The sequence below is a fragment of the Pteropus vampyrus genome, unplaced genomic scaffold, assembly GCF_000151845.1.
Source record: "Pteropus vampyrus isolate Shadow unplaced genomic scaffold, Pvam_2.0 Scaffold107, whole genome shotgun sequence".
In the NCBI taxonomy this organism is placed as follows: Eukaryota; Metazoa; Chordata; class Mammalia; order Chiroptera; family Pteropodidae; genus Pteropus; species Pteropus vampyrus.
In genome coordinates this window covers 5501950-5528955 of record NW_011888888.1, presented here as the reverse complement: position 1 = coordinate 5528955, position 27006 = coordinate 5501950, and the positions used below count along the sequence as shown (strand labels likewise).

Here is a 27006-nt window from a genome sequence, read left to right as displayed (position 1 = left end):
CCATATAGCAGACAAATGCAGCATCATTGAGGCCAATGTCACAAGCAGTACAAAAGAATAAAAAAGGCTTTGGATTTCTCTTATACTGTGTTAAAACACTTTATGCTGGTAACAAAACTGACTAGGGCATTAGAAATTTTAAATGAAGATTATGTGTTGCAGTTTCTACACCTGCCAATTATTATGAACTAAACCTAAAAGCACCATGTCAGTCACAGTGAAAATTACAAAAATTTTTGAAGAGAATAGCAATTCTGTTTTACACTATGACAAAGTAAAGACTACTAGCGATGTGTGCTTAGTAATAGGAAGCATTGGTTAACTGTCTGTTACTCTGCCATCTCTTACAACTTCTCAAAACAATCGTACAAGATATAAGCTGTTATAAGTTATGGTTATACTCAGTGTACAGGTAAGCTAACAGGCTGAGAGAGGCTAAATTACCTGTTGGGTCTCCAGTTAGTAAGCCAGAGAGCTGAAATTTGAGTCCAGGTTTAATCTGATTCTAGACCCTTTGTTTGGATTACTTCATCAATTTGTTTCTCAGTTATGCAGAAAATAGAGGGGCTATTCTTCATAATAAAGGTAATAAACAAACATGTAATTATGTCAGATAAGTAGTGTAATAGTGAGATTTCAAGGTCAATTGCAGTGTTTCTTCAGTTCTCTCTTAAGAATAGCCCCTGCTAAATCACTTGCTGCCTTTGCGTGAAACTTTGAAATTGTGGTTCAAACAATGTCAATTAGGTTCTCACATGATTGGCTCTTAGAAAACCAGAGAAGAATCTTCTTAATGATGTTGAATATGGGAATAAATGTTTATACAATTTAAATGTTTTAAAAATGGATGGAAATGACAATTCAAGTTAATATATATGGAGATCCAAGTTAGAATAAAGGATTTCTTTACTTTTTCAGGAAAAATTTACCCCCTAATTAGTAAAATTGATAGGCCAAAAATAAAGTTGCATGTGCTTATACTGTAATGATTATCATTTTAAAACTAGCTTTTTGCCTTCGAGCTATCGGGGTAAAGACCTACAGGAAAACTACTGTCGAAATCCTCGAGGGGAAGAAGGGGGACCTTGGTGTTTCACAAGCAATCCAGAGGTACGCTACGAAGTCTGTGACATTCCTCAGTGTTCAGAAGGTAAATGAACCTGAATGCCGTGTGGGGCACTCTGCTCCTCCCTTGTGTAGAACTGCAACTCTCATTAAAGGTTAACAGAAATGAATCAAATCACAATAAATAAATATGTTGTCCATTCAAATGCAACTATAGATAATTAGCTGAGCATTTTACACAAAGTTTTAAAACCTGAATATCACTAGATTAATGCAAAATAATGGAGCGAGTTATCAGTCTGAGTTTCAACAGAGCCTGAGGCATCCTTCTGGGGAGAATAAAAGTTTGGGCTTCTTCATTTACTGTGTTGAGCTCACATACCTCAAAATCTGTTTTCATACATCACCTGAAAGGAGCCAAATGAAATTTGACCCTTTCTGAGTAAAGCTAATTCTCTATTCATCCAGCTCCTGCTTCCACAGAAATTTTGTCAAACCTACTCCGAAGTGGGGTGGCAAGGGTATATGGACCTGAAGACAATATGGAAGCAAGTCACTGGAATTTGATACCCATTTGTGCCTTTTGGCTAAATGTGACTAGAACCAAATCTGATACATAGACTGGAACACCATTCAGAATAGTATCTGAACAGATCAAAACAGGGAATCCTAAACTGTCTCGATGGCAGACACCCTAAATCCACGTCTATGTTGTTACTTCCTCTCACTGCATAAGAGGTCACCGTCCTTACTTTTGCAGTGGAAAACTAAATGACTGACAAGAAGGAGGAGTAACCATTTCAGCATTGTATGTGGTTTCATTTTTTCTTAGTTACCTGGCTACCAAACAGCTAGCTTTTTAGTTCTGTCAGAAACTAAAGTTCTGAAAATCCAAATGAAACATGATTTAAGCTCTGATAGAAATTTAGCAGGATTTTGAAGTACTTGGGGGTGGGGGTCTGCAGAAATGCTGTCCAGTTTTTATAGTAAGATATCTTACCTGTTTGTTATTAACCAAATTTTTTTGAAAAATTTTTTTATAAATATTCTTTAATATCAGGTTGATTATTTAACACATAAAAGACCATTGTTGGTTAATTGTCATGAAGAAGGTGAATTTGTTTTTTGTTGTTAGTTCATTTAAAATTTTTGACTTCATGTGCTAGAGCCAGTTCCATCTCTGTTTGTAAATTCTTACTTTCCATTCCATATCATATTCTGTTCACTATAACTTCTTCATTGTTTTCTTTTCTCTTAAAAATAATAAACTGATCTGTGATAACGTTATGAACAAGTCTGTTTTGTATGAATAAGTCTGTAATTAATGTTTGTCTTAAATTTACACATGGATGAAAATAAGCTACTTTTTGGGAACTCTCCATTACCACAGTTTTCTGAGGTTAAAAGTCATTACAAGGAGTTTTGTTACTGGTTTTGCTTTGACCTGGGAAAGCATTTTTAAGGGAAGGTGACTTGGTCAAACTTTAAACAGCTTAGAATTTATGTTACCTGCTTAGTCCATATAAGAATGTGATTTTTCATCCCCTGGTTTAAAAGAAGAACCTTCATTAAAATACACTAGCATAGATCTGAACTGGTAGGCAACATAGAATAAATGCTAGAAAAGAAGTAATTGTAAAAGTTCTGTTTCCAGTTATTTTTATCTCATTAGGTTATACATCTCTAATATCCTTTACTCATTTGAAGTCATTGCATTCTCCTTGGAAAAGGGCATTACTCATTGGTATTAATGGTACATGATGCTATTGGTCACTGTGGCACTAACAGTTGCAGATATGCTTTTTCTCGAAACAATTAGACATCTGACAGTAGTAGAATAACCCTCCTGTGAGAGAAGTAAACCAATTCCTGCCCTATAGGCTAAGCATATTTCAGAGAGTATGAGTTGAGCTGTGATATTTAAATTCACTCTATAGTAAACAATATTTTACCAAGATTTAAATGAAAAGGATCTAAAATAAGGAGCATTGTCAATGCATTAATAAAGAAAAACAGAGTTATTTATAAAATAATATAAAATATACAAAATAATCTACATATGATGTAAAGTCCTATTGAAATACAAATATGAATGAGAAACCTCAAATTTTGGAATGATTAAATAGTATAATGGGTGAGCTATTTCTATCTATGGATATTAATTTATTAAATGCCAATTTTCAAAGGTTATATCATTACTGATGACTCAGTAATGATCAAATCATTTTGTATACTTAAAATTAAGCAAGAAAAATACCTGTGGTGAAATTTTGAACTGTTCATGTGAAAAAGATGTGTAGAACAGTATATATTTTTGAAATATTTGTAACAGTTAAACTCCTGGCTAAATAATCATCTGAAATTTGTCTAAAAGTTTAGTTCATAAAAGGTAGATATCTAATGTCCAATGAATAACATTTTTCTTATAATTTAAACTTTTGAAATATATCAAGCATTCCAAAAATGAGTACTTTTATCTCATTTAAAATCTTGTATAATTATGTAAAGAAAAGAGGACCATTGATGTTTGAAAGATTGTAGAAAACTGAGGTATATAAAATCCAATTTCTTGTTTTAACATTTGCTTGAGATTTAAAGTAAAGCCATCGCTAATCATCGGAACAGATATCTTTTTAATGGTTGTCAAATATTCAAATAAATACATTTTATTAAACCATAATCATTTCTTAATACCTTACACTTAATATACCAAATTATACTGCCAAAGTTTATGTGTGTAATTCCAGTCTCTGTGTGGAGAATGATTTTTTAAAACAAAGATAAATAAAACCATTATGTATAAATGTGGATTTGTGGGACTATCCATATTTCAATTTTTCTGAAGTGATCACCAGAATGGATTTTTCTGAGATATTTGAATTAGTTGGTTAGTACAATGAGAAATATGTTAAATTAATTCTAATTTATGTGTAGTTTTTGTAGTTTTCTGCTATCATTTAGGTCAAAACTATAGAAAAAATTATTCTACTTATGAATTGAAACATGTTTTTAGTTTGTGTTTATATAATCTGAGACAGTATTTTACTCTTTTGTTTGTTTGTTTGTTTTTGTTTTTAAGGGAAGAACTAGCTAGAAGGGTTGAATAATACATTGGCTACAATAGAGAAAGCCAGAAGTAAATAGAGCAAGAGGGCCAATCTACCCTCTTATACTGTTTTATAGATCATTATTTCACCTGATTCCTTGAGTAGGTAGGCTTGCTTTCTACTTGTACTGCTTTAACTTTGAGTTGGGAAAACTAAGAAGATTTTTAGAATTCTGGAAGTTTGAAAAGTGATTGTGAGTTTAAAAGTTGGCTTTCTTGAGGTAATTTTTATGAACAACCTGGTGGTTTGATGCACTGGTAAAATAACAAACTTTTTAGCCTTGGATAAGATGGCCAATCTATTGGCTTTCTCATGGCCTCCTTTTTCACATCCTTCAATAGCTGAAAATCCAATAGTAGAGTCACCTATTGCTGTATACAAAAAGGCGAAGGGTAATTGGGAAAATGTAGAAAAAGTTAGGGAGATTGACTTTCTAAAATTATTGCTATTACTCTATCTTAAAGTATGAATGTATAGGGAGAACATTATGTAAGGCAAAAAGGCAATTAGGGAGAATGGAAAGAACACTGGACTGTGGGTCAGGAGACCTGTGTTCCAGGCACAGGTTTGACATTTTCTGTTTTAGGTAAGTCCCTTAAAACTTTTGTGAACTTTTTTCTTTCCTCACTGCAAAGATCAAATGATTTTTTATATGTTAAAAGTACTGAATAATCAAAGAATATGTAACTATAATATATTTAGCATCGCAGTTCTATCATAGAATACATTTAAATCTCAGCCCAACAACTTTCATTGCCTACAAAAAAACTGACATCATTCTTGCTAACTTTTATTATTTTCAAAAATCTTGTTAAATCTGTAATTATGCCTTTACTATAAACATAATATACTAATTTATGTTTCTGCACCATTTTATGTTATTTTGTCCTTTTATAGCTTATCCAACTTTCATCCACCTTTCAAAGACTATGTAAAATATCTTCTCTTCTAAAAAGCCATTACTGTCAAACACTTCGAACTTAGAATAAAACAAGTTATCTACAAACTTGCTATCAACGTGAGGTCCAAGGACCAGAAGCATCAGCATCCCCTGGGAGCTTGTTATTAATGCCCCAGCCCCAATCCCCTGGATCAGAACTTGCCCTTTAACAAGATTTCAAAATGACTTTTTATTCACATTAAAGTTCGGAGAAGCATTGGTCTACCACAATCATTTTGGGAAAGTGGTCAAAAGAAAATTTTAAATTCTAAAGTCCAGAAAAATGTTTCATAATAATCCCTTAGTATAGTTTTCTAGAAAATAATTTTATTCACTCCCATTAGAAAGGGATATACTCCTATAAACTGCATTTGCTGAAGGAGATAAAAATAGGTATATTCTGATTCCTGAGTACTATATGACATTAGAAATTGTATATGAGATTACTTATCTCTTATGTATGATCATAGTATTTTTTCATTCAATACAAAGGAGCATACAACAATGATAAATGTCACACTATTTTCTGCAAGGATATTAAACCTTGCAGTCTTTAAAAAAAGAGAACTAAATAAATCTATACTTCATTCAAATGGAAAGCTGAAATGTGATAATGCATAATCTATATTGAGCATTTCTATGTGGAAATGACCTTGGCCAAACAGAGAACCTTTATCAATGTACTCTTGAACCCTTCTCATTTATAATTCAGTGCTTACTGACTATAGTCTGGAGAATCTCAGTATCAAATGATAGGAAGCTGAATTGGTCCCTTGTCTTAGTTCCTACATGATCGTACATAAAAAAAGTAAATGGATCAAGCCAAATGGTCTCATGTTTCGGAAAGTTAATGGTTAATGTCCTATTAGATTATAAAAATCAAAGTTTCAAAAGTGATTATTCTAATATTATAACCCAAATTATTACAAATCCTCATTAGGCTAGATCCTGGTAGATAAAACTAAACATTGATATCTTTGTTCCCTTTCAGCTAAAGTTAGATGATCAGTAATCACAAGATACAAATGATGTGTTTGGGGAAGTTCACTTGATTTGTAGGAAAGCCAAGCAATGATTTATTCCACAGGATGTCTGCTGTGCTACAAATCAACCTGTCCATTTGAGAAGTCTTTTTATTCAGCTAGTTGATGTGATTCAGAGTTTTCAGTGGGACATGAGGCCAGCCAGAAGAGAACTATTAATTAACCACACAAAATCATCAGTAAGATCCCGCATAATTAGATCAGCTTATACATTTAAAAGCAGTGAATGAATACAAGGAGTTCAATAGTAGGTCAACTTCTATCCTAAACTAGATAAGAATGTAAGCCTGCCTAGTTATTCAACATAGATGTTCACTAAGAGAAAGGAGCTGTGATATGGTCTTTTAAAATATCTGTGTTCTTTGAATAGTACCAAATTTCTATCCAAAGCTGGTCTCTCCAATCTACCTGTCCTGATTTTGGCATTGATGTGTACTCATTTTAAATTGTGTATTTCCTGTGTATGTGATTGGAGGTTAAGTTGAGAGAGAAACATTGTACTGACAGTGTAGATACTGAGATCCCATGCATTTTAGACCAACAAAGGGAAAATTCTTGAGGGTCTATCTTATATATCTAGTTTCTGGGTACCTTTTGGACAGTTATTGAAATATTAGAAAGGTAGCACCCTGGCCCTATGGTAAATCTGTATGACATTAAGTACAAAAATCCATTACAAATATATGAAGAGTTCTGTAAGGAGTATTTTATGTCATCTTTATGCATAATAGGCCCAAATTTAAAGTTAAAATGATATATAAGATTTTCTAAAAATCTCTTTGCTAAACAGATGATTTACTGTTTTTTAAAAGAGCAATGGTGTTATTGATTTTTATGTCAGAAACAATTAACATGCCATACTTTAATTTTATCAGTTGAATGCATGACGTGCAATGGGGAAAGTTATCGAGGTCCCATGGATCATACAGAATCAGGCAAGATTTGTCAGCGCTGGGATCAGCAGATGCCACATCGGCACAAATTCTTGCCAGAAAGGTAAAATACCACCAAACTATGTTTCCAATGATTCTTTTTTATAAACTGTTATTTGCTCCATGAAAACCTGCCATCAAAATGATCTTTATATGGGAAAGTCTTGGGCAAAGGGATTTATGATAAGGTATATAAGAACGATGGCTACACTCTCACCTGGTCTTGGCTAACTAGATTAAGATTTCCAGAAATCAGGATGGTCTTGAACATAGGAGCATCAGTGGGGTGTGGAAGGGAAGCACTAACAGAAGCTTCCTCTTTGTCTTCCATAGCAGAAAAAATACAGAGGTCCATTTACTAATGACCACTTTGACATGAGCTGTGGGAGGAGGCATTATTACTAAATGCAAGCCAGTCTCCTTCTAGAGCCACATCTTCAGTGACTTGAGTAAAATAGGCTCACATACGTGACAACATGACAGAGGTCATGCACATAGAAAAAGAAGAAAAGGTAGAGCAAACAATTCTTTGGCCGCTTTATCCTGGTGTGTTTTGAGACTGCCAATCTGGAGAAGTCAGGTGACCAGATCTAATTTTTCCTCAGAAATAGGTTTTGAGCTTAAGCGGTTAAAAAAAATAAAGTCTACTTTGGCCCTTTCATTTCACATGAAATATTTTAGTTGAAAAAGAATTCTTATTTTTATTATAAGGAATAAAAATACAAATAATTCCAGAGGAAACTCTATCCCTACTTTTGTTTGGATATTGCTGAAAGATGTTTTTTCTTTCTCTTTTTGTTTATTGCTCTTCTAAATGAAATTATAACTGTGCTTTATTTTTAAGTACATCTCTAGTCTTTCAAGTGAGAGCAGAAGGAAAATGGTAATGATTAAAATCAAGTCACCGTTTCAGGCCCCTGTTAATTTAAAGGGATGAGGGTTTAGAGAAAGTGGTGTGGCGGAGTTTGTCTCTTGCTCTGGTGGAGGTGAGGGAATCACCTAGAAAGGCTCTGTTCCAGAATTGAGCTATCATTAGTAACAGAGCTATTGAAACCTGACTTTCAGTTTAAAATTTAAGCTTGCCAAAGAAGAGGACCTGTTTTCTTAATGAGCATTTTACATGAGGTCATGTTTAAGTACTGTCCTTAACTGAGCTTTGAGAAAAGGGGCTTAAGTTCGGGACCTCAATTGGTGGACAAGTACCAAATTGATCTAACTCATTAGCAAATGTGATATACTCTATATTTAGTAGAATATGTAAATTAATAGATTCAATAGTCAATGATTAGCGGTCTTTGTAAGACAAACCACAGAGAATCTATTTTTTCCTTAGCTAGTAGTTTCCAACCTACGTCAAACATTATTTTGTGAGCTGATGGCTGGTTGGTGTTTCCAGGCAGATTTACGTGACACTTTTCTTGGTGTGGTTTGCAGATATCCCGACAAGGGCTTTGATGATAATTATTGCCGCAATCCTGATGGCAAGCCGAGGCCATGGTGCTATACTCTTGACCCTGACACCCCGTGGGAGTACTGTGCAATTAAAATGTGTGGTAAGTTAGGGTCAAATTTATTGCTTCCTTTTCCTCTAACAGACTGGATCTAAGCAGGCGATTATTAGTGAGACAGGTTAACAACTATTTTTATTTAATGCTTTAATGTGTATAGGTTTTAATATTTTAAAAGTATGTTACATAATCCTATCCAAACTTTTGAATTTTTAGAGAGCCATTATTTTGAAAGAGATAAATACGCAAGTGCACACATACACACAAAACATTTATATCTATTGCAAAGGCCTACGCTTTCTCACGTTATCGAGTAAAAGAAAAGAAATCCACAGAAAGAGAAAAAGGTCAGGGGTTATATACAGTATCATAATAACAATAGTGCTGTAAAAGCTAGGACCTTAGATGCTTACTTTCCAATCCTATATCCTTTCCCTACCTTTCCTCCCCAGACATCATATGAGCTGTCAACTGTGAATCTCTTCTGGTGAATGACAGAGGCTGCAATGAAGAATAATAAGTCTAGTGGAAGATTCTTACAGACATCTTTAATTCCTAGTAGCTGATCCGCACCTCTGTGGGTGTCCTTGTCCACAGCCTGCATTCTGTTTCAACTTGTCTTTTAGCAGTCTTACAGTCCTTTTCTATATACTTTCCTGTACTCTACTCACCTGAATTTATGATAAAAAGCTACTTTTCTCACTTGCTTTGTTGTATTTCTTTAAATCTGTATACTTGGTCCTCTTCTCCATGGTTAACTCACACATTTTTACTCTTCTCTGAAATAATACTGTTGGATAATAATTAGATACAGACATGCTTTTTTTTTTCTGTGAGTACAGATCTTATTTTTTTAACTGAATCCTAAAATGCTTTAAGATCAGTAGAATTGCATAAATTTAGTAATAATGTTATAAATTGGCTTGATAATATAAAGATATTATATATATATATATATATATTATCATCTTTTGTCAGAGACAGGGAGAGAGAGAGAAAGATACATAATCTAGATACCAATCAGGTATCAGTACCCAGACTGATAACTATACAATTATGAGGATAGAGACATGTATTTGCATATTTCCCTACAATAGCAGGATGGGGATATTCCTTTGAACAAACTTAATTCAGTGTTATCCACTGTATAATACTGCCAAGGTAAATCTCTCTCCACTTAGACCTGCTAATAAAAGGAAGTGCTTTGGACGGCTCAAATAAAGCCCACAGAAAAGGGATATGTCTGGCATATGAGAAATAACGCAGAATCTGGAAGGCTCTCAGTGTGAACACAATATTCCAAGGAAATTGAATCATCCAATCGGTCTTTTAGATGACTCCTGTGACAGTGTTTCTCTCTATAGATTGAATTAGTTTCACTTGTTGACTTTTCAAACCTTGTTAATCTTTCCATTATTCTTGACCATTTAGGTACAATAAGCCAACTATTTTCCTCTGTGTGTGTGTCTGTGTCTGTATTAGGTGTTCTTATAAATTGTCTCTGGATAAGACCAGTATAAATACACACACATACAAATACTCACCTGCACATCCACTCTTCAACTGGCACACATACACTGAAAATATCCAAGTGTAGTCCTCCTCTTCATTTTCCAACCAGTCTTTGGTTATTTTTAAAAGACATTGGGAGAGGAAAGAAATAGAATGACTATAATACTTCCTAACTATTAAATTTTCTTCTTTTCTGTCCAAGAAAGAATTGGTTATTTATTCAAGTAACGTAATAATTCTTATGGCTTTGTTAAAAAGAGAGTGGTCTTTATAAGATATTAATTCTAAGCAAATGATGACAGAACTTTTGAGCCAAACCTTTATAGTTAAGACTAAAATTATCTTCTCAGCTTTGGGAACATTTTAGAAATAATTTATCATAGGGAAGCTTTTAGTTTGTAAAATTATTTATAGAGACTACACTGTTTTGAATAAAAGTTTACATTGGATTTGTGGAAAGTATGAAATAAGTATGGTTTTATGAATATTCTTCCAAATATTTTGGCTTTTATATATAATAAATACTATAATGTAAAATCAAGAAATTTAGTGATGGTTTCAATCGTATATTAGTTTTCTACTGCAGGATAACAAATTACCAAAAACTTAGTAGCTTAAAAAATACACATTTATTATCTCATAGTTTCTGTTGGTCAGTAGTCCAGGCATGACTAAGGTGGGTTATCTGCTTAGGATCTTGCAAGGCTATGATCCAGGTGCCTACCAGATCTAGTGTCTTATCTAAGACTCAGGGTCCAATTCCAAGTTCACTGTTGTTGCCAAAATTCTGTTTCTTGTGGTTGTATTGCTGAAGTCCTCAGCTCCAGAGAATTCCTGGTGTTTCCTACTATATGACCCTCTCCACAATATGCCAGTTTACTTCTTCGAGGCCAACAGGATAGCTTCCTATTACTTTGAGCCTCTGACCTCTACATCCTCTTTTAAAGAGCTCACTTGATTAGGTCAGGCTCACCTAGGGTAATCTTCCTTTAATTAACTCAAAGTCAACTGATTAGGGACTTAAATTACAAATGCAAAATCTCTTCACTTTTGTGAAGCTAATGTAAGCTAATAAGCTAATCACAGGAGTAGCTCTCCTATCATATTCACAAGGGGATGGGGTTATACAGAGTGTACATGAGTGAGTGGAAATCCTGGGGGCCATAATTGTATTCTACATACCACATATATGTTTACATGCACTGGTTGTACCAGAATATTGATTATCACTTTTTATTTGTATCATTTGATCCATGGGCAAGCTTTCTGGTTATCTATGACTCCTGACTGCTTGAATTCATTCTGAGTTTTCAATATGTTTAAGAAAAAAATTAAGTTGATTATGTCACATAGCCTCTCTAAAGTTGAAGTGGGATTTTTAAACTCTTGTTTCACTATATTATACCTTTATTAAAATAATTGCCATCATTTATTTCACATCTACAGAAAGGTGTTTTCCATCTGCTATCAATAATCCTTATTTTAGTTCTACAAAATGGCTGCGATTAAGCCAGTGAAGAATGATATATAAGTAAAGGGATGGATGGATGGAACAGCAATGCAGTATTCAAGACATGGTAATTAGGTTGATATGGGTAAGGATGGGCTGAAAACAGAGAAATAAAAGATGAGAAAGGTAAGAGTGATGTGAGGCAGATCAAGTAAGATCCCAAAGTGGCCCATCCAGTTTCTGTGGGAAACACTGAAAAATTAAGCATGGAGAGTGGTCTTATCTGATTTGTTGTCCATGAAACCTGGGGAAACAAAATGACTCTCCTAAAGGTCTGTAGGCATGGATAGCTTAAAAGGCTCAAATTCCACCTCTCCCACTTTCATGTGAATTCTTTCCCAAAGTCTTATGCTTGAGATGCACATTTTCCTAAGGAGTCGGTCAAGTTCAACATCCTACTTTTCCATTCACAACCACTCTTTCCCACTTTACTGAACAAAGGCAGACTGCCCATCTTTCCTGAATTTTAAGGTGTATTGTCCTGAGGTGTAAAAATCTTGGGGACACTATACAAACAGAACTTTGAAAATACTATACATGTTGTTTATCATTTATGTACTACCTATAATTATATAACTCTACTCAGAATGTATATATATGTATATATACACGTGTGTTTGTGTTTGTGTGTACATATGTGTATTTATCTCAGGTTTTTGTGGTCACCAGAAACTTAAAAAATTAATTTCAGTATACGAAAATCTTTCAGAAAAATATGATGAGGTCAGAAATAAAAGACTCTCCAATATAAAATAAAATACATTAGAGTAGCATAACATTTTGTGGGTAAAGAGGAATGGAAAAATGATTCAAAGAGAAAAAGGACTTGATAATGTACATTTTATCTAGAAACAGGTAGGTGCCAAATCATTATGGTATTTACAGTATATTAAGTCCACTTTAAAAAGTGATATAACATTTTTGTTTAAAAAATGTTAATAGTTAAAATATGCTAGAAATCACATCTCTTGCAACTATTTAAAATTGTCATAAAGAGTGTAGAGGTCAACTTAAAAACATGAGAGGGAATATAAATAATATTTCAGAATTCTTTTAGTAATAGGAGAAAAAAACAAAAACAAAAACAAAAAAGCCAACAACATTTCAAGACCACTGATCTGGAAGAATTATTATATACTCCGAGTAATTGGCATGGAGAGGGCTGAGGAAGGAGTCAGGTGGGTCTGATAAGATCTGATTTTACCAGGCCAGTAGGAAATAAAAAGACCGTGAACTAAGGCAGTAAGCTGTGAGAATAACAGAGTGAGGAAGGATGTGAACAATATTAAAAAGGTAGTGTCAGGATATAATGAGAAAATGGATGTAGTGGGAAATAAGAGGGCAAGAGAAAAGTCTAAAATATTTCTTATGTTGTTGAGTGGATGATGCATATTGAGAGAGTTATATTTGAGGAGAAAGATAATACGTTTTGGTCTGCTTATATTCATAGATGTGCTCATAGCTCATAGTTCAGCCTTCTCTGAAGGTCATGTAAAGTCATATGTAAATACTAATGGTAGTAAAAACCTTTGGCAGAGCAACAATCCCAGGGAGCACACAGAGAACACAAAGAGCGTTAGTCCCTTTTCTAAAGGATTAATTAAATAAATATTTGCTGAGTAGCTCTTATATGTCAAATGCTTTTTTTGATGCTGAGAACATAGAAGTGAAAAAAAAGAAAGAAAGAAAGAAAGAAAGAAAGAAAGAAAGAAAGAAAGAAAGAAAGAAAGAAAGAAAGAAAGGAAGGAAAGAAAGAAAGAGAGAAAGAGAGAAAGGAAGGAAAGAAAGAAAGAGAGAAAGAGAGAGAGAGAGAGAGAGAAGAAAGAAAGAAAGAAAGAAAGAAAGAAAGAAAGAAAGAAAGAAAGAAAGAAAGAAAGAAAGAAAGAAAGAAAGAAAGAAAGAAAGAAAACCAACAGACCAAGGCCTATAATAAAATTGAAATTTCAGAGCTTTAGCACGAACTAGCAAAGTGAAAGCTGACATTGCCCTGACATTAGGATATTCACACCTTTCTGAGCCAAAGTTTTGAAAACTACTCTATTTCTTTCATTTGTTAAAAAGCTGAATCAACCACAAATTTCTTCTTGTCAGTTTGCTTCTAACCTTCTAATCTTACGATCAGTGTATCACTGAAAGTGAAGGATGAATGTTACTTATCACCTGACGAATGTGTGCCAGGGTGTTCCAGGACAGGCTTTCTCAGTCTTTCTTCACACCACATTCCTCCAGAGGTGTCATGGACCCAAATGGCAGCACCCCATCTATATTCTTGCTATATAACTTTTAACAGACTCCTAGGTATATGGAATTTTAAGACATTGCAAACATAACAAGATTGGAAGTCCTATATAGTGCCTAAATGAAGTACTGACTTTCTTATGGTTTTCCCCTATAATAACTTCATATTCTGAAAAACAGTTTGTTCTAGAGATTAGTTCACTGCTTTTCAATAAGAAATATTAATATTTGTTGGGACTAATTTTATTTTTCTGAAGCGAACTTTAATAGCTATCTGGCAATTGAAAAATTATGTTTGTGGTTGCTGTCCCTTAGGAAATCTCATTAATTATTTAAATCAGTTGTTCACAAACTTATTGGGCTGAAGTTATTTTTACAATCTTTAAGATTATTGAGAGTTGAAAATTGTCATTGTGGGTTATATGACTCAATATTTATGGTATTGAAAATTAAAACATAAATTTTAGAAATGTATTAATTCACTAAAAATTTTATTAGATATTAATAAATATAACATGTTTTAAATGAAAAAATAACTTTTTTCAGAAAAATAGGGAAAATATTGGCAATGTTTTAAATTTTTTGCAAATTCAGATGTTTTTGCAAATTTAATGTTACCTTAATTAAAAGATAACTGAGTGCCTCATCTTTGCTTCTGCATTCAGTGTTTTGGGATATCATATATCAAGTACATCTGAAAGTTCCACTGTATAAAGGACAAATGATGACTTAGCATTGTTATGAAAATAGTTTTGATCTCCTAGATCCTTGAAATAATCTCCAGAACCCCAGATGTCCTTTCTAAAACAACTTTTTTGCTACATGTCAGACATGTACGGCTGATGTAGTCCCATTAGAATATACAACTAAGATATACCTATTGGCTGCTGCAATTGTACCCCATCTCTCACAACTAGCAATTCACCTGGTTGGAATTTCTTCTATCATTTATTATTTTTATTTCTGGTTTTCTTTATGGTGTCATATGGTCTAATTTGTTTTAAGCTTTCTTTTGCATAATGAGTATCATCATTTATAGTTTAAATTCCAAAAACCTAGAATAATTCTAGACATGCCCTTTCCTTTACTCGCAACATTTGAACCATCAAGACCTTTCAATTTTATCTTCTATGTACCTCTCAAGTCTGGCCATTGTACCCCATCACTGTTTCCTTTTTCCAAGAGAGTATTATTTTTCATCTTGAATATTTGAATGACCTTCCAATTGGAGTTATATCCATATTCACTAGTTTGGTCCTCCAATCTCTTCTCCACATTACAAATAGAATATTTTTAAAAATATGAGTATATCATTCCCCATCTCTAGCATATACCACACACACAAATACACACAGACACACACACATAACAGTTAAAAATCTTTCAATTATTTCCTTTGATCATAGGACAAAGATAAAACGAAACCATCTTTTACTCCACACTCGTATCTCTAACCTCATATACTAACTACCACATTTCTCTCCAGGCTCTCTGTTCCATCTAGGACAGTTTCCTTCCTATAACTCATTATTTTATATATTCTCATTATAGTTTCTTCACCCCTGCCATCTCCTCTGCCTTTAAAAACTTTCTCTTCCTTCTTCACCAAGTTGACAGTTACTCATTGTTCAAATTTCAACTCAGTTATCATTTCCCCAGTTACCATTTCTTTATTCAACTTCCTTGACTTGGTTAAATTCCTTATTATATCTTTATAGTACCATTAGCCTCTCCTTCCATGTACTTCTGAGAGTTTAGGTTTTTTTACATTTATTTTTGAAATTATTTGGTTAATAGCTCTATGAAAATTTGTAAGCTCCAATAGAGCAGAACTATGACTCTTTTGTATTCCATAGTGCTTAGCACATTGTCTTGCACATGACAAAAGGTCCACAAATATTTGTTAAATGAGTGAATGTTACATTCCCACATAGTGGTAGTTTCCATAAGCTTCTAGATTTTCATATGAAAACCTGGCTTTTATCAAACATTGCCTACTAGGAATACTTGCTTCATACCTTTTCCCATTACCGTACTCAGGGGTCCCCAACCCCCCAGGCCACAGACCAGTACCAGTCTCTGGCCTGTTAGGAACTGGGCCACACAGCAGGAGGTGAGCAACAAGTGGAGCCAGCAAAGTTTCATTTGTATTTGCAGCTGCTCCCCAGTGCTAGCATCAATGCCTCAGCTCCACCTTAGATCGTCAGGCATTAGATTCTCATAGGAGCACTGGTCTCTGGTGCCAAAAAGGTTGGGGACCGCTGCCTTAACTCAGGTTTCATGCTTCCCTGGCTGATTTTTATTCTATTGTTGGTGGTTGTCTTGATGGCTTTTCCTTTGCCAACAAAATAGGTGATACTTTTCATGTTTTATCTTATTTTTCTCCTCCTATTACTTTTCCTTATTATTTTTTTAAATTTATAGATATAAGTGTCCAGAGCCATTTTATTTTTAATGACTTTATTGAGGTATAAACAATGTGAAAAATCTTCAGGTATTTAGTGTATATGATTTGATGGATTTGAACATATCAATACACCCATGAAACCCTTTCCACCATCAAGGTGATAAACATATCCATCACTTTCAAAAGTTTCCTCCTGCCCCCCATCTTTTTTATTTTTTTTGTAGTAAGAACACTTAACTTGAGATCATTCTCTTAACAATTTTTAGTATACAATATGGTATTGTTAACCGTAGGTACTATGTTGCACACTAGATCTCTAGAACTTATTCATCTTGCATAACCGAAACTTTATACTTGTTGAACAACTCCCCATTTCAAAAGGCAGATCTTTGCTAGCTAAGATTTTTATTAAAAATATTGTTATGAAGTGAATTGTGTCCTTCCCCACAAAAATTCATAAAAATTCATACTTGAAATCTTAATGCCTATTGTGTCTGTATTTCAAGATAGGGCTTTTAGGAGGTAATTAAGGTTAAATGAGGTCATAAGGATGGAACCCTAATCTGATAGGATTAGTGGCCTTATAAGTAAAGGAAGAGAAAAATCTCTCTCTCTCTCTCTCTCTCTCTCTCTCTGTCTGTCTCGCTCTCTCTCTCTTTCTCTCTACCATATGAGGACATAGTGAGAAGCTGGCCATCTACGACCCAGGAACCAAATTGGCTGGCAACTTGATCTTGGACTGCTCAGCCTCCAGAATTCTGAGAAAATACATATCTGTTTTTTAAGCCACCCAGTCTGTGATATTTTGTTATGGCATCCTGAACAGACTAATATAGATATGTTGTCACTAGTATTAAATAAAAAGAATCTTTCCTCAAAGTAACCAGTGTATATTGGTGTCATTTTAAGAGATTATTTCACCTTTTAAAATTCAGCGTGTTTGTATGTTGGGAAAATAAAGAAAGCTTACTGTTTCTCTCAATTTTATTAATTCATCCACACCAGAACAGAAATTCATAGAAATAAAATCTTTTTGTATACTGAGTCAGGAAAAAACAATGCTATCACGGCCCTTTCTTAAAGGAATGATCTTGTACTTGGAGGTCTTTTCCAAATTATCTACTAAAGAATAAGAGTACGGAATTGAAGACCTTTCGCGGAAGTCTCTTGAGCATTTTATACTAGAAGAGACTTGGATAAAGTCCAGGGAAAAGTTTCAGATAGGAATTGCAGGTTCACATGGAAAGCAAACGTGCAAGCAATTTGAGGTTTGCACTTGGACATTTTTATACTACTTTCCCATGTCAATTTTGAAACAAGAAGCTCTTTAAATTTACATTGAACTTGATCCTGTCTTTTGCAGCCCCAAAGAGCACAAGTCTGTTGACAGGAGAGTAGCTGTTCTCAAACTCCAGGGTCCCTCATAAAGTAGATTCTACATTTCAGTTTCTCTTCAATAGCTGGGAATAAGAAATGGGTTGAGTTAAACTAAATAAGCAGGTATTTGTCTAACAACCTGTAAAGCAACTTGTTCTTATCAATAGGCAAAAGAATAGCAATAGCTTGTCACCACTGGGAAATCTAGATTTTTTTGTGAGGTAGGGGAAATGTAAATGTAAGAATTTACTCATCATCCATGTAAAGCTTATGAAACTCTGGGTGTGACTCTCTGTAACATACATGAGCATTTGCATTCTTCGGTTACCATTCATGGACCTCCTTCAGGGCAGTGATCTCTCTACAGGGATCTGGCTAGCCTTTCACAGAGAAAATGAATCAGATTTATTATTAGTCAGGTTATTCTACGGGTCTCTATTTTTGTGTGTGGTGCGGGGGGAAAGGGGGACAGATGCTTGTCCGAAGAATTGCATCACAGTAAATGTTCATTCTCTCAAAAAATCCACTTGAACCTTAAGGTTTCCTCCTAACAATCAGATCATAGCACTTCCACACCAGCAAAGTGAAATTAATGTTCCAAGAGGCACCTATGGTATTTGATCGTGTTCTAACAGGACAGTAAAAATTTTCAATGTTGTTTTTCTTAAAATATTTCCAAACAGAAAACTTTGTGTCAATCATCAAAGAAAAACATTCTTTTGCTAATAGGCCACTGAGGATCATATAAATATCTTTGCATTTGCTCCAAAGGGTGATCACTACCGACACTCCTGGCAAAGGTTTTATTTTGAGGAACTCTCAGAAGAGTTTCTGGTATTTTCAGTGTGAGCTTGGTAGACATAACTTGAAAAAATATTTGTGTATGTGAGAATGCAATATTTTAAAAAGATGTTGCTTTGTCTAGACTTTATCAGCTTCAGCTTATATTTGGGGATGTTTCTTGCTATTTAATACTTTGCTTGACCACCAGAAACTCCTCAAATCCCTCCCTTAAATCAGGTGCTGTGTTAAAGTATAAAATCCAAAAGAATAGCTTTTTCCAACATTTAATCACCCTTTTCAAATTAATTGGCATAAAACGTTTGTTTTGTTTTTGCACCATTTTGATATTTATACAAAAGGACAGCTGAAAAGTCTATTTTGTTGCAGTTCAAGAATATCTCATTTTGTTTGGATAGTAAGTATGTATGTAGGCAACAAAGATCAAACATTTATCTCATAGTTAAATGGTTTATGGACAAATTATTCATCATGATCTTCATCAGATAATATTTATTAAGTAGCTGCGTGAGTCTCATAATAACTCTTATTTATTGATGAAAACTATTTTTTTACCTATATTAATACATCTTTTTTGCCAGTAATATTTATTCTTATATGTTGTCACAAGAATTATGTAGTTCTGTTTATGGGGTTACTTCTGGCAGCTGAATGTCAAATGGAGGTAAATATAGATACACCACCTTCAGAGGGTACTTTTTAGGTAATAAAAATACTATCTGAATACTGCTAGTTTGTAGTTAGAATCATAAGTAATATTACCACTGAATTAAAACACAAGAATAAGTAAAACCAACAAGTTGTTTAAGGTTATATATTTGAATGCTTATTAAAATAAAAGACAAAAATAATATTATTATTTATATTCTTTATGTCATATTGAGACCTGTCTTAGTTCAGACTGCTATAACAGAGTGCCATAGACTAGGTGGCTGATAAACAATAGACATTTATTTCTCACAGTTATGGAGTCTGGGAAATCCAAAATCAAGGTGCCAGCAGATTCGGTGACTGGTGAGGGCCTGATTCCTGGTTCATAGATGACTGTCTTTTTGCTGTGTCCTCATGTGGTGGAAGGGGCTAGGGAACTCTGTGGTGTCACTTTCATGAGGCCATTAATCGCATTCATGAAGGTTCTGTCCTTATAAACTAATCAACTATCAAAGGCCCTAGCTCCTAATTCTATCACATTAGGGATTAATATTTCAACATATAAATTTGGGGGAGACACAAACATTCAATCTATAGCAAGCACTAATGGAAACATATTTATTCTATACCATATTGTATTTTTATTAATGTTCAGTAATTCTTTGTATTCTGTAATTTTTATAATTCAAAAGTTTTTAGTTTCTACCTTCAAATTAGAATCTGTTAAATCATCCAAGTTATTTAATCCAAATCTAAAATTTTGTTTTTTATTTAACCGTTTTAATTTACAATGTCTTTTAGTGAATATTCAGTGACTCCTTAAGGTAAGGTTATATCAAAGGTTTTAAAATATACTAATGAAAGTTAGAAAAAAACTGTTCAACATAATTGATCAAATGATGATTCTATAGTTTTTACTTAAAAGTGAAAGATTCTTTATTAAATTTTGTTGGGAACCTCTGCAGTCAAGGTGCAAAGTTAGAACCAACAATATACATCTCTATACTTGACACTGAAATTTTAGTGGATCAATCAGCAGTGAAATATTTTCCTCAATATTCTTATATAAGTGGTCTTTTCTTTGATTTAGGATTTTGTAGTATAAATATTCTTTGTCATAGAAGCTGCTAAAATTTGAAAACTTTGCCCTCAAGTTAGGAAAATATTTATTTTCTACTAACTTTTAATTTTAGCATCCCTGTTAATATTTTCTGATGATCATGTGGTTGCTTAGTCATTGAATTTTTCTAGTATTAATTTCTGAATGAACTATGATAATATGTGTTTACTTTAATTGTCTTTCTTTTTATAAAACAGTGTAATGAAATTATTTTTGAGTTTAAAACTCTGAATTATTTCAAATTTTAAATGTCATTTCTACAAAAGCATCACTTTAAAAAAGGTATTATGAAAAAATTACTTTGAAAATGCAATTACTCTTGTCTAATAACACACTCTAGAAGTGATACCTGATATTTAATCTTACATTGACACTATAGGCATAACATTTTGCTCTCTCATCCCAACACAGGCATAATTTTACAATGAGAAGCTACTTCACATAGTGGAGGAACCAGCCCACTGAACCTGCTTCTGCATTTAGAAATTTCATTCAAATAATAGCCAACCCCAAATCATCTCTGAATATCACATTCTTTTTCATTGTTTAGGTTGGTTTCTGGCAAATCGTGCTATTGTCCAAGGAGAAGGGCCTGTTAATCTCTGGTGGGCTCAGCCTCGAACTAGGTTCTTAGTGGCATGTGTTGGGCCCATATCTAGCCACAGGTGGTACTGACCGACATCAGGACTCATCTATACTGGGTTGTTCGGTTACATGTGCCAGAGTCATACTTGAGCCTGGGAAACTATCCTTCCAAATTAGCTTTAAAACTTTTTGGTTCCCAAACATCTTTAGAAACTAATTGTTTTCTAAAGAACTCTGCACTGTATTTCTCTTCTAAAAATATTAATCTTTCAACCAGGTTTCTAGTGACAGATGGGTTTCCTAGTAAGCCCAAGGTTTTTCTTTTCTTTTTTTTTTTTTGGTCTGTGTGGGTTTTTTTTTATATTAAACGAAAACTGATGATAACTTTCTTTGAACTATCCACATGAAAAAAAAGAACAATAGTTTCAGCCTTGAAAGTAAAAATATGTTAGCAGTAAACAAATAAACCAACACAAATAAATAGAAAACTAAAATAGTAGAACTACCCCAGATGGATGAGAATGTCAAAGATTGATCCATAAAGTGGTCATTGAAAGTTTATAGCCTAGATAATTAATACGTATATTGATACTGGTGATACACTTTGATTCAAGAAGAACAGACAGTGAGGTTTGTGAGATTAATGGAAGTGATTTTGCTGTGGCTGCCCTAACTCTTATATTTCTCCTATTGTCAGAATTCTGAATCCTGACCTAGGTCACAAATTTTTGGCCTGGAACTTGTGCCCAAGAAGTGAGGGAATCAAAATGTTTTTTCTTGGAATGTTAAGCTGATGAATTGATGGATTCCTGGGGGCGTTTGTTTTTGTCTTCTTTCACATAATAGTTTTATAACTAGATATAAAGAGTATCAGTACAAGCTTGACCTTTTACCTCTTTTAGCATCATTACTCTTTAAAGACCTGCCCTCTCCGCTATCCTCAAATCATTTAACAGCAAATTCAAATCACGGAAATATAGTAACTTGGTGGCATATAGTTTCTCAAGACCTACAAAATCCATCTTATTTTCTGTTTCATCAAAGAGTTTTAGGTAATATTAAAATCATAAAGGGCTTGGTTAACCAGCACCTACTTTTTCTATATGAGTCATTTCTCTCAGTCCAATAATTTTTTGTTCTTCCTGAATCAATGTGTATTACCAATATCTATCTATCTATCTATCTATCTATCTATCTATCTATCTATCTATCTATCATCTTTCTAAATTCTCTAGGCTATCACCTCTCGATGACCATTTTATGGAGCAATCTTTGACATGTTCTCATCTCCATTTGAATTTCCTTTTAATTTAGGATAATTCTGAAGCACATTTTCCCCTTAAAGTAGCTACATAAGAAAAAAAAAAAACAAAACACATTTTAAAATGAGCTAAAGAAAAGTTATTAAAAGGGCGATTTGTGGAAATCTGCATATACAACATATTCCAGTGGTTAAGATGGTCATTAATTAATCTTCCTTTTTTCAAAAACTTCATAGTATAACTCCAAATCAGGCTTTATATAGTTTGCATGGAATTAAATAAAATAAAGCATTCAGCCACACAAGGTAGTAATTATTTGTAAGAAAGATATGTTTGAATAAAATTGAAGAGCCACTTTAAAAGCATTTACACTATTAAATATGGAACACTTTGTAGACATTCCTAGTCTTTGAAGTTATATCTAATTTTGACTCTCTTTTGGAGAAATGATACATCTAATTTTAGAATGGGTGCATCAAAGACATTTATTGAAATCTTAAGCTATTCTAGAGGGTGTCAACCTGAGTTTTATTCAGAGACATCTTGAATGACCATTTTAGATAGTAAACTGGGGAGTTTACACTGATATGACTCTGCTGAACCATAAATATTTCATGTATATTGATAAGGTATATGGATTCTAGTTGCTCCAGAATGTTTTGAATTATATTTTGCTTAGGAGAGTAAATATTATAGACAAAAAGAGTCCAAGTTGTGATAAAAATTTAACTTTTTACCCTTTTCACTTTGTTACTGAGATTTTCACAATCTTCATAAAATGTGATAAGTATTACAGTTGGAATAAGAAAAAAAGAAAAGAATAAGTCTACCAGGAAAAATTTATTATTATTTTTTAATGCCAACAAGTTGATTAAAAAGAAAATATTAACATATCAGCTCAGAATATGTTTATTATATTGGAGAAAAATCATAGTTACTACCTTATCAACTTTATATGTATTTAAGCAAACTAATTTTAGAAACAATTGCATAATTATTTTAGAAATACTATATATTCAACCTATATAAGTTATAGTGACATGTGGTAGTAAATACCTTTAAGAACTTCTCAAGAACAAATGAATTTAGTATTTGAAAGGAAAATTGGAATAGAGATAGTAATGATAAATTGATTTTCCTTTTCTTACATTTTTTAATGACCAAATTTTAAAGCAGAGCACTTTTAATTTTCTTCTTGGTCACTATATTACTCATAGATGTTTTTCAATGTGAGAAATGATATTTTTTAACAAAACATATATGCAATACTTAGACATTAATAAATAGGGAGATTTTACATCTAATGTTAAGTATTAGTAGATAATGCTTTTTCAAACTAGTCTGCATAAAGCTGAGCTAAAGTATTTTGTTTTATAAGCAGAGGAATTTTGCAGTTGAGTCCACCAGGTGAACTCATAATTAATGATTAATTATGAAACAATAATGTACTGTACTATATGAAACTCAAGATTTACCACTTAATTATACATCACAAGATGTATTCTCACTCCCTTAGATTGAGTGTGATAGCAAAAATAATAGGATAAATTTTTTATGCCACTCAATCATCATAAAAACTTACGTGACACAAAACCTTGCTAATACAGATGTAAATGAACTCTCAGAAGTAGATGATAGGTTTTATTTAAAAGATTTTATTTAGCTTGTATTTCTTTTTACCAATAGCTCACAGTTCTATGAATGACTCAAATGTCCCTATGGAAACAACTGAATGCATACAAGCTCAAGGAGGAGGTTATCGAGGCACCATCAATACTATTTGGAATGGAATTCCATGTCAGCGATGGGATTCCCAATACCCTCACCAACATGACATAACACCTGAAAATTTCAAGTGCAAGTGAGTAAACTAGACAAATATAAATTTCAGTAAGCCCTGGGGGAAATGAAGCTGGGTGGTTACTTTTTACTAATTTCTGTGTTAGTGATCCTTAAACTTTATTGTTCCTGGGCATACTGATCCACCCAGAGATTTTAATTCTTTGACATTGATATTTGGACCTCAAATATGCATTTTAACAAGCATTCTATGTAATTCTGAGTCACATGTTTGATGTACCATGCTTTGGGAAACACATCCCTAGGTTTCTGATCACAGCATTGTCCTTGCAGGTCTGTGTAATAAACTAATAAATGGTAATGATAACCAGGCAAATTTCAAATTAGTGCCTTTTTAAATCTTCATGTTAACTTTAGAAGAGATTACATAGTTTTTTCTCCTGCAAGATGAGTCATACCTTGATTTCGGTCAACTCTATAAACATGAGTTTTCAGCTTTGAAACAAAATTATTTTTAAAAAATTAAATGGTTTTCTATTGTTTCTAGATTTGCTTTAAAAAATGAGGAAGTAAAACAGTCATTTAAATGAATCAAGCCAGAGAAACTACCCTTGAATATCAATCATATAGTTGTATGTGCCTTCTCTGTGGCTGCATTTTTTCACCACTTGACTTTTGTTGGAAAGACACAGCTACAATGCCATGTGTTTTTAAATTGTCCACCTTGTTATGGGGAACATAAAATGATTGCTTTTGAAATTTATAACACACATGCCATTCATAGTGGCTTTGCTGAAATAGCACCTATAAATAACGTATATTGGCTTTATGTAATTGGCTTTTAATAAGAGAGCTTAACATTTCAAGATGGAGAACTATGAGCTCTAGTTGGCCCATCCACTGGAAAGAGGAGATACTTTATGTTTTGTGGGATTTTTAGTTAATTTAGTGTATTTACTTATATAATAAATATTCATTTGTTTTTTGTTTTTTTTTATTTTGTAATAGCACATTTATAGTTGTCATTCTGGATTTATTTCCCACTATTTTATTCACAGCAATTCTTGACATACTCTCTATTCTTGACATAGATATGTCACACCTCAGAAATAAATATCAAAGTAGAGAAAGCAAAGAAAATGAGAAAAGATTAGTTAAAAGAGACAAAGGAAGCAGTGTCAGCACCATTCACACTTTAACTTCTAATGACTTGTAATACTCAAGTAAGAAATTGTGTATGTGCAAATATCCAGTGAACTTCATTTGTAAGAAAAAGAGAATAATTATAGAAATTTAATTCACACATTTCACTATGAAAAATTATCGAAAGTTTAGCTGTTGTTTTCAGAATTTAAACCATCTTTTCTAAATTTAATTATTTTGTCAAGATAACCAAACATAAATATCAAAAAGCAAAAAGTGAGCGATGTTATAAAACAGATAAAATCTGACTCAACATTTTGCTCAGAATATTGATTCATTTACTGTTTGTCATCTAGCAAAGAATAGTATGCAGGTCAGGTAGGTGTCTCTGGTTGTATTAAACCTCAGCCTCATACTGAGACTCCTTACAAAATGACAATTTTTAAAATTGTAACTCAACTATACTGCCTCAGATGAATCTACATGAATCACTTAATCATTAATTTGTTTTAAGAATTGTAAACAATTATGTCTTCAAGTGAGAGGAAAGATCTCAGAAAAAAATATTTAGACAAACCTTGACTCTCATTCTTGCTTAATTTAGATTAATGAGGTGCTTCTAGATATAGATTTTTAAAGACTTTCATTAGCCTTAGATCTCTGTTTTATTATCTTGCCTTAAATTAACATCTCAAAATAATTTAACTAAGCAATTATTCATCTAAAATAGCAAATTTGTGTAAACTTTATGTAAAATTAAATGCACATATTTTGTACCGACAGAAACATAAGTATAAATTGGTTAAAATAAAGAGTTTTTTTTTTATCTTTCTGGGTAATAATTTCATCATTTTATAAGAAGGCTAGAGCCTTAAATATGGGTTATAACTATGAAAACTTATAAGATGACACTATGACTTAAACTATTGGCAGTCTCTGTCTTATAACCTTAAATAATGCAGTTTGTGTCAGAACCTGTTTTGACTAGATAAACTATTACTTATTGATTTTATAACCAAACCCGACTTCTTCCTTAAAAACTTCTCATTTTCTAAAATCAATTTGGATATTAATAAAATTATAGTATTTCTAATTGGACCTATTTGCATAGAATATTTGTATAGACTATTTTCTTATTGAGAACTCCAAATGTTTAATAAATCATTGGTCAGATAAAGCATATACAGTTGTCATCTTCTATAGTTAGGTTTTCTATATTATAGCTAGGCTATCATATTAGAAAAATATTGATAAAGATTCAGTTAACTTCTCCAAATCAAGAAAGAACTACTTTGTAATTAAAATAAATCTATGTAGCAAATTAAATAAAGCAAGGAAATAGAGAATTTAAAGAAGAAATAACTATCATGTTTCTTATGGTAAATATTTGAATAGGTGGAACTTTTATTTTAAATAAAAGTAGTTAATGACGAATAACCTTTCTTCTGCAGGAGATACATATTGTTTTCATATTATATATGGGCCATAAAAACATAATAAATAACAGGTCAGTTTTTAAAAATTGTAACAGTTGAGAGTCCAAGTCTTGGGAAGAGTGAGAAGAATGAAGTGTTACAATTTCTCTTTCATGAAGCATTTGTGTGAAACTCCAGGCCAATTGAAGAAAAAGAACACTGGTATTGACAGCATTTATTTCAGTAATAGGGGCACTGCCAATTGTGTATATTGAATTCTAAATTGTTATAACTATCCTAAATCTAAAACTTAGCACTCTATATATAGACATGCATGCATTCTGGAGTTCTAGAAATGTAATCGTGCTAACCACCAATATAAGAACATGTGCAACTTACATTAACAAACTTATTCTCAATAGGGACCTAAGAGAAAATTATTGCCGGAATCCAGATGGGGCTGAGTCACCCTGGTGTTTTACCACTGATCCAAACATCCGAGTTGGCTACTGCTCCCAAATTCCAAAATGTGACGTGTCAAGTGGACAAGGTAATAGTTGACATTTTGCAGTGTGGGCATGATTAAATTC

The 27006-nt window shown here is 33.0% G+C and overlaps 1 protein-coding gene across 3 annotated transcripts in view; it reads left to right on the top strand.

Annotated features, from left to right (window-relative positions):
• HGF (hepatocyte growth factor) overlaps positions 1–27006 on the top strand; it is a 66588-nt gene that overhangs the window by 16121 nt on the left and 23461 nt on the right. Inside the window, exons 5-9 of one of the 3 annotated variants that reach the window (XM_011365229.1) lie at positions 1008–1150; positions 7031–7151; positions 8522–8640; positions 23745–23919; positions 26839–26966. In XM_011365229.1, the coding sequence (XP_011363531.1) occupies positions 1008–1150; positions 7031–7151; positions 8522–8640; positions 23745–23919; positions 26839–26966 (686 nt within the window). Of the gene's footprint in view, positions 1–1007; positions 1151–7030; positions 7152–8521; positions 8645–23721; positions 23920–26838; positions 26967–27006 lie in introns of all 3 variants that reach the window. The other 2 variants (XM_011365228.2, XM_011365227.2) reach the window with 2 other exon arrangements.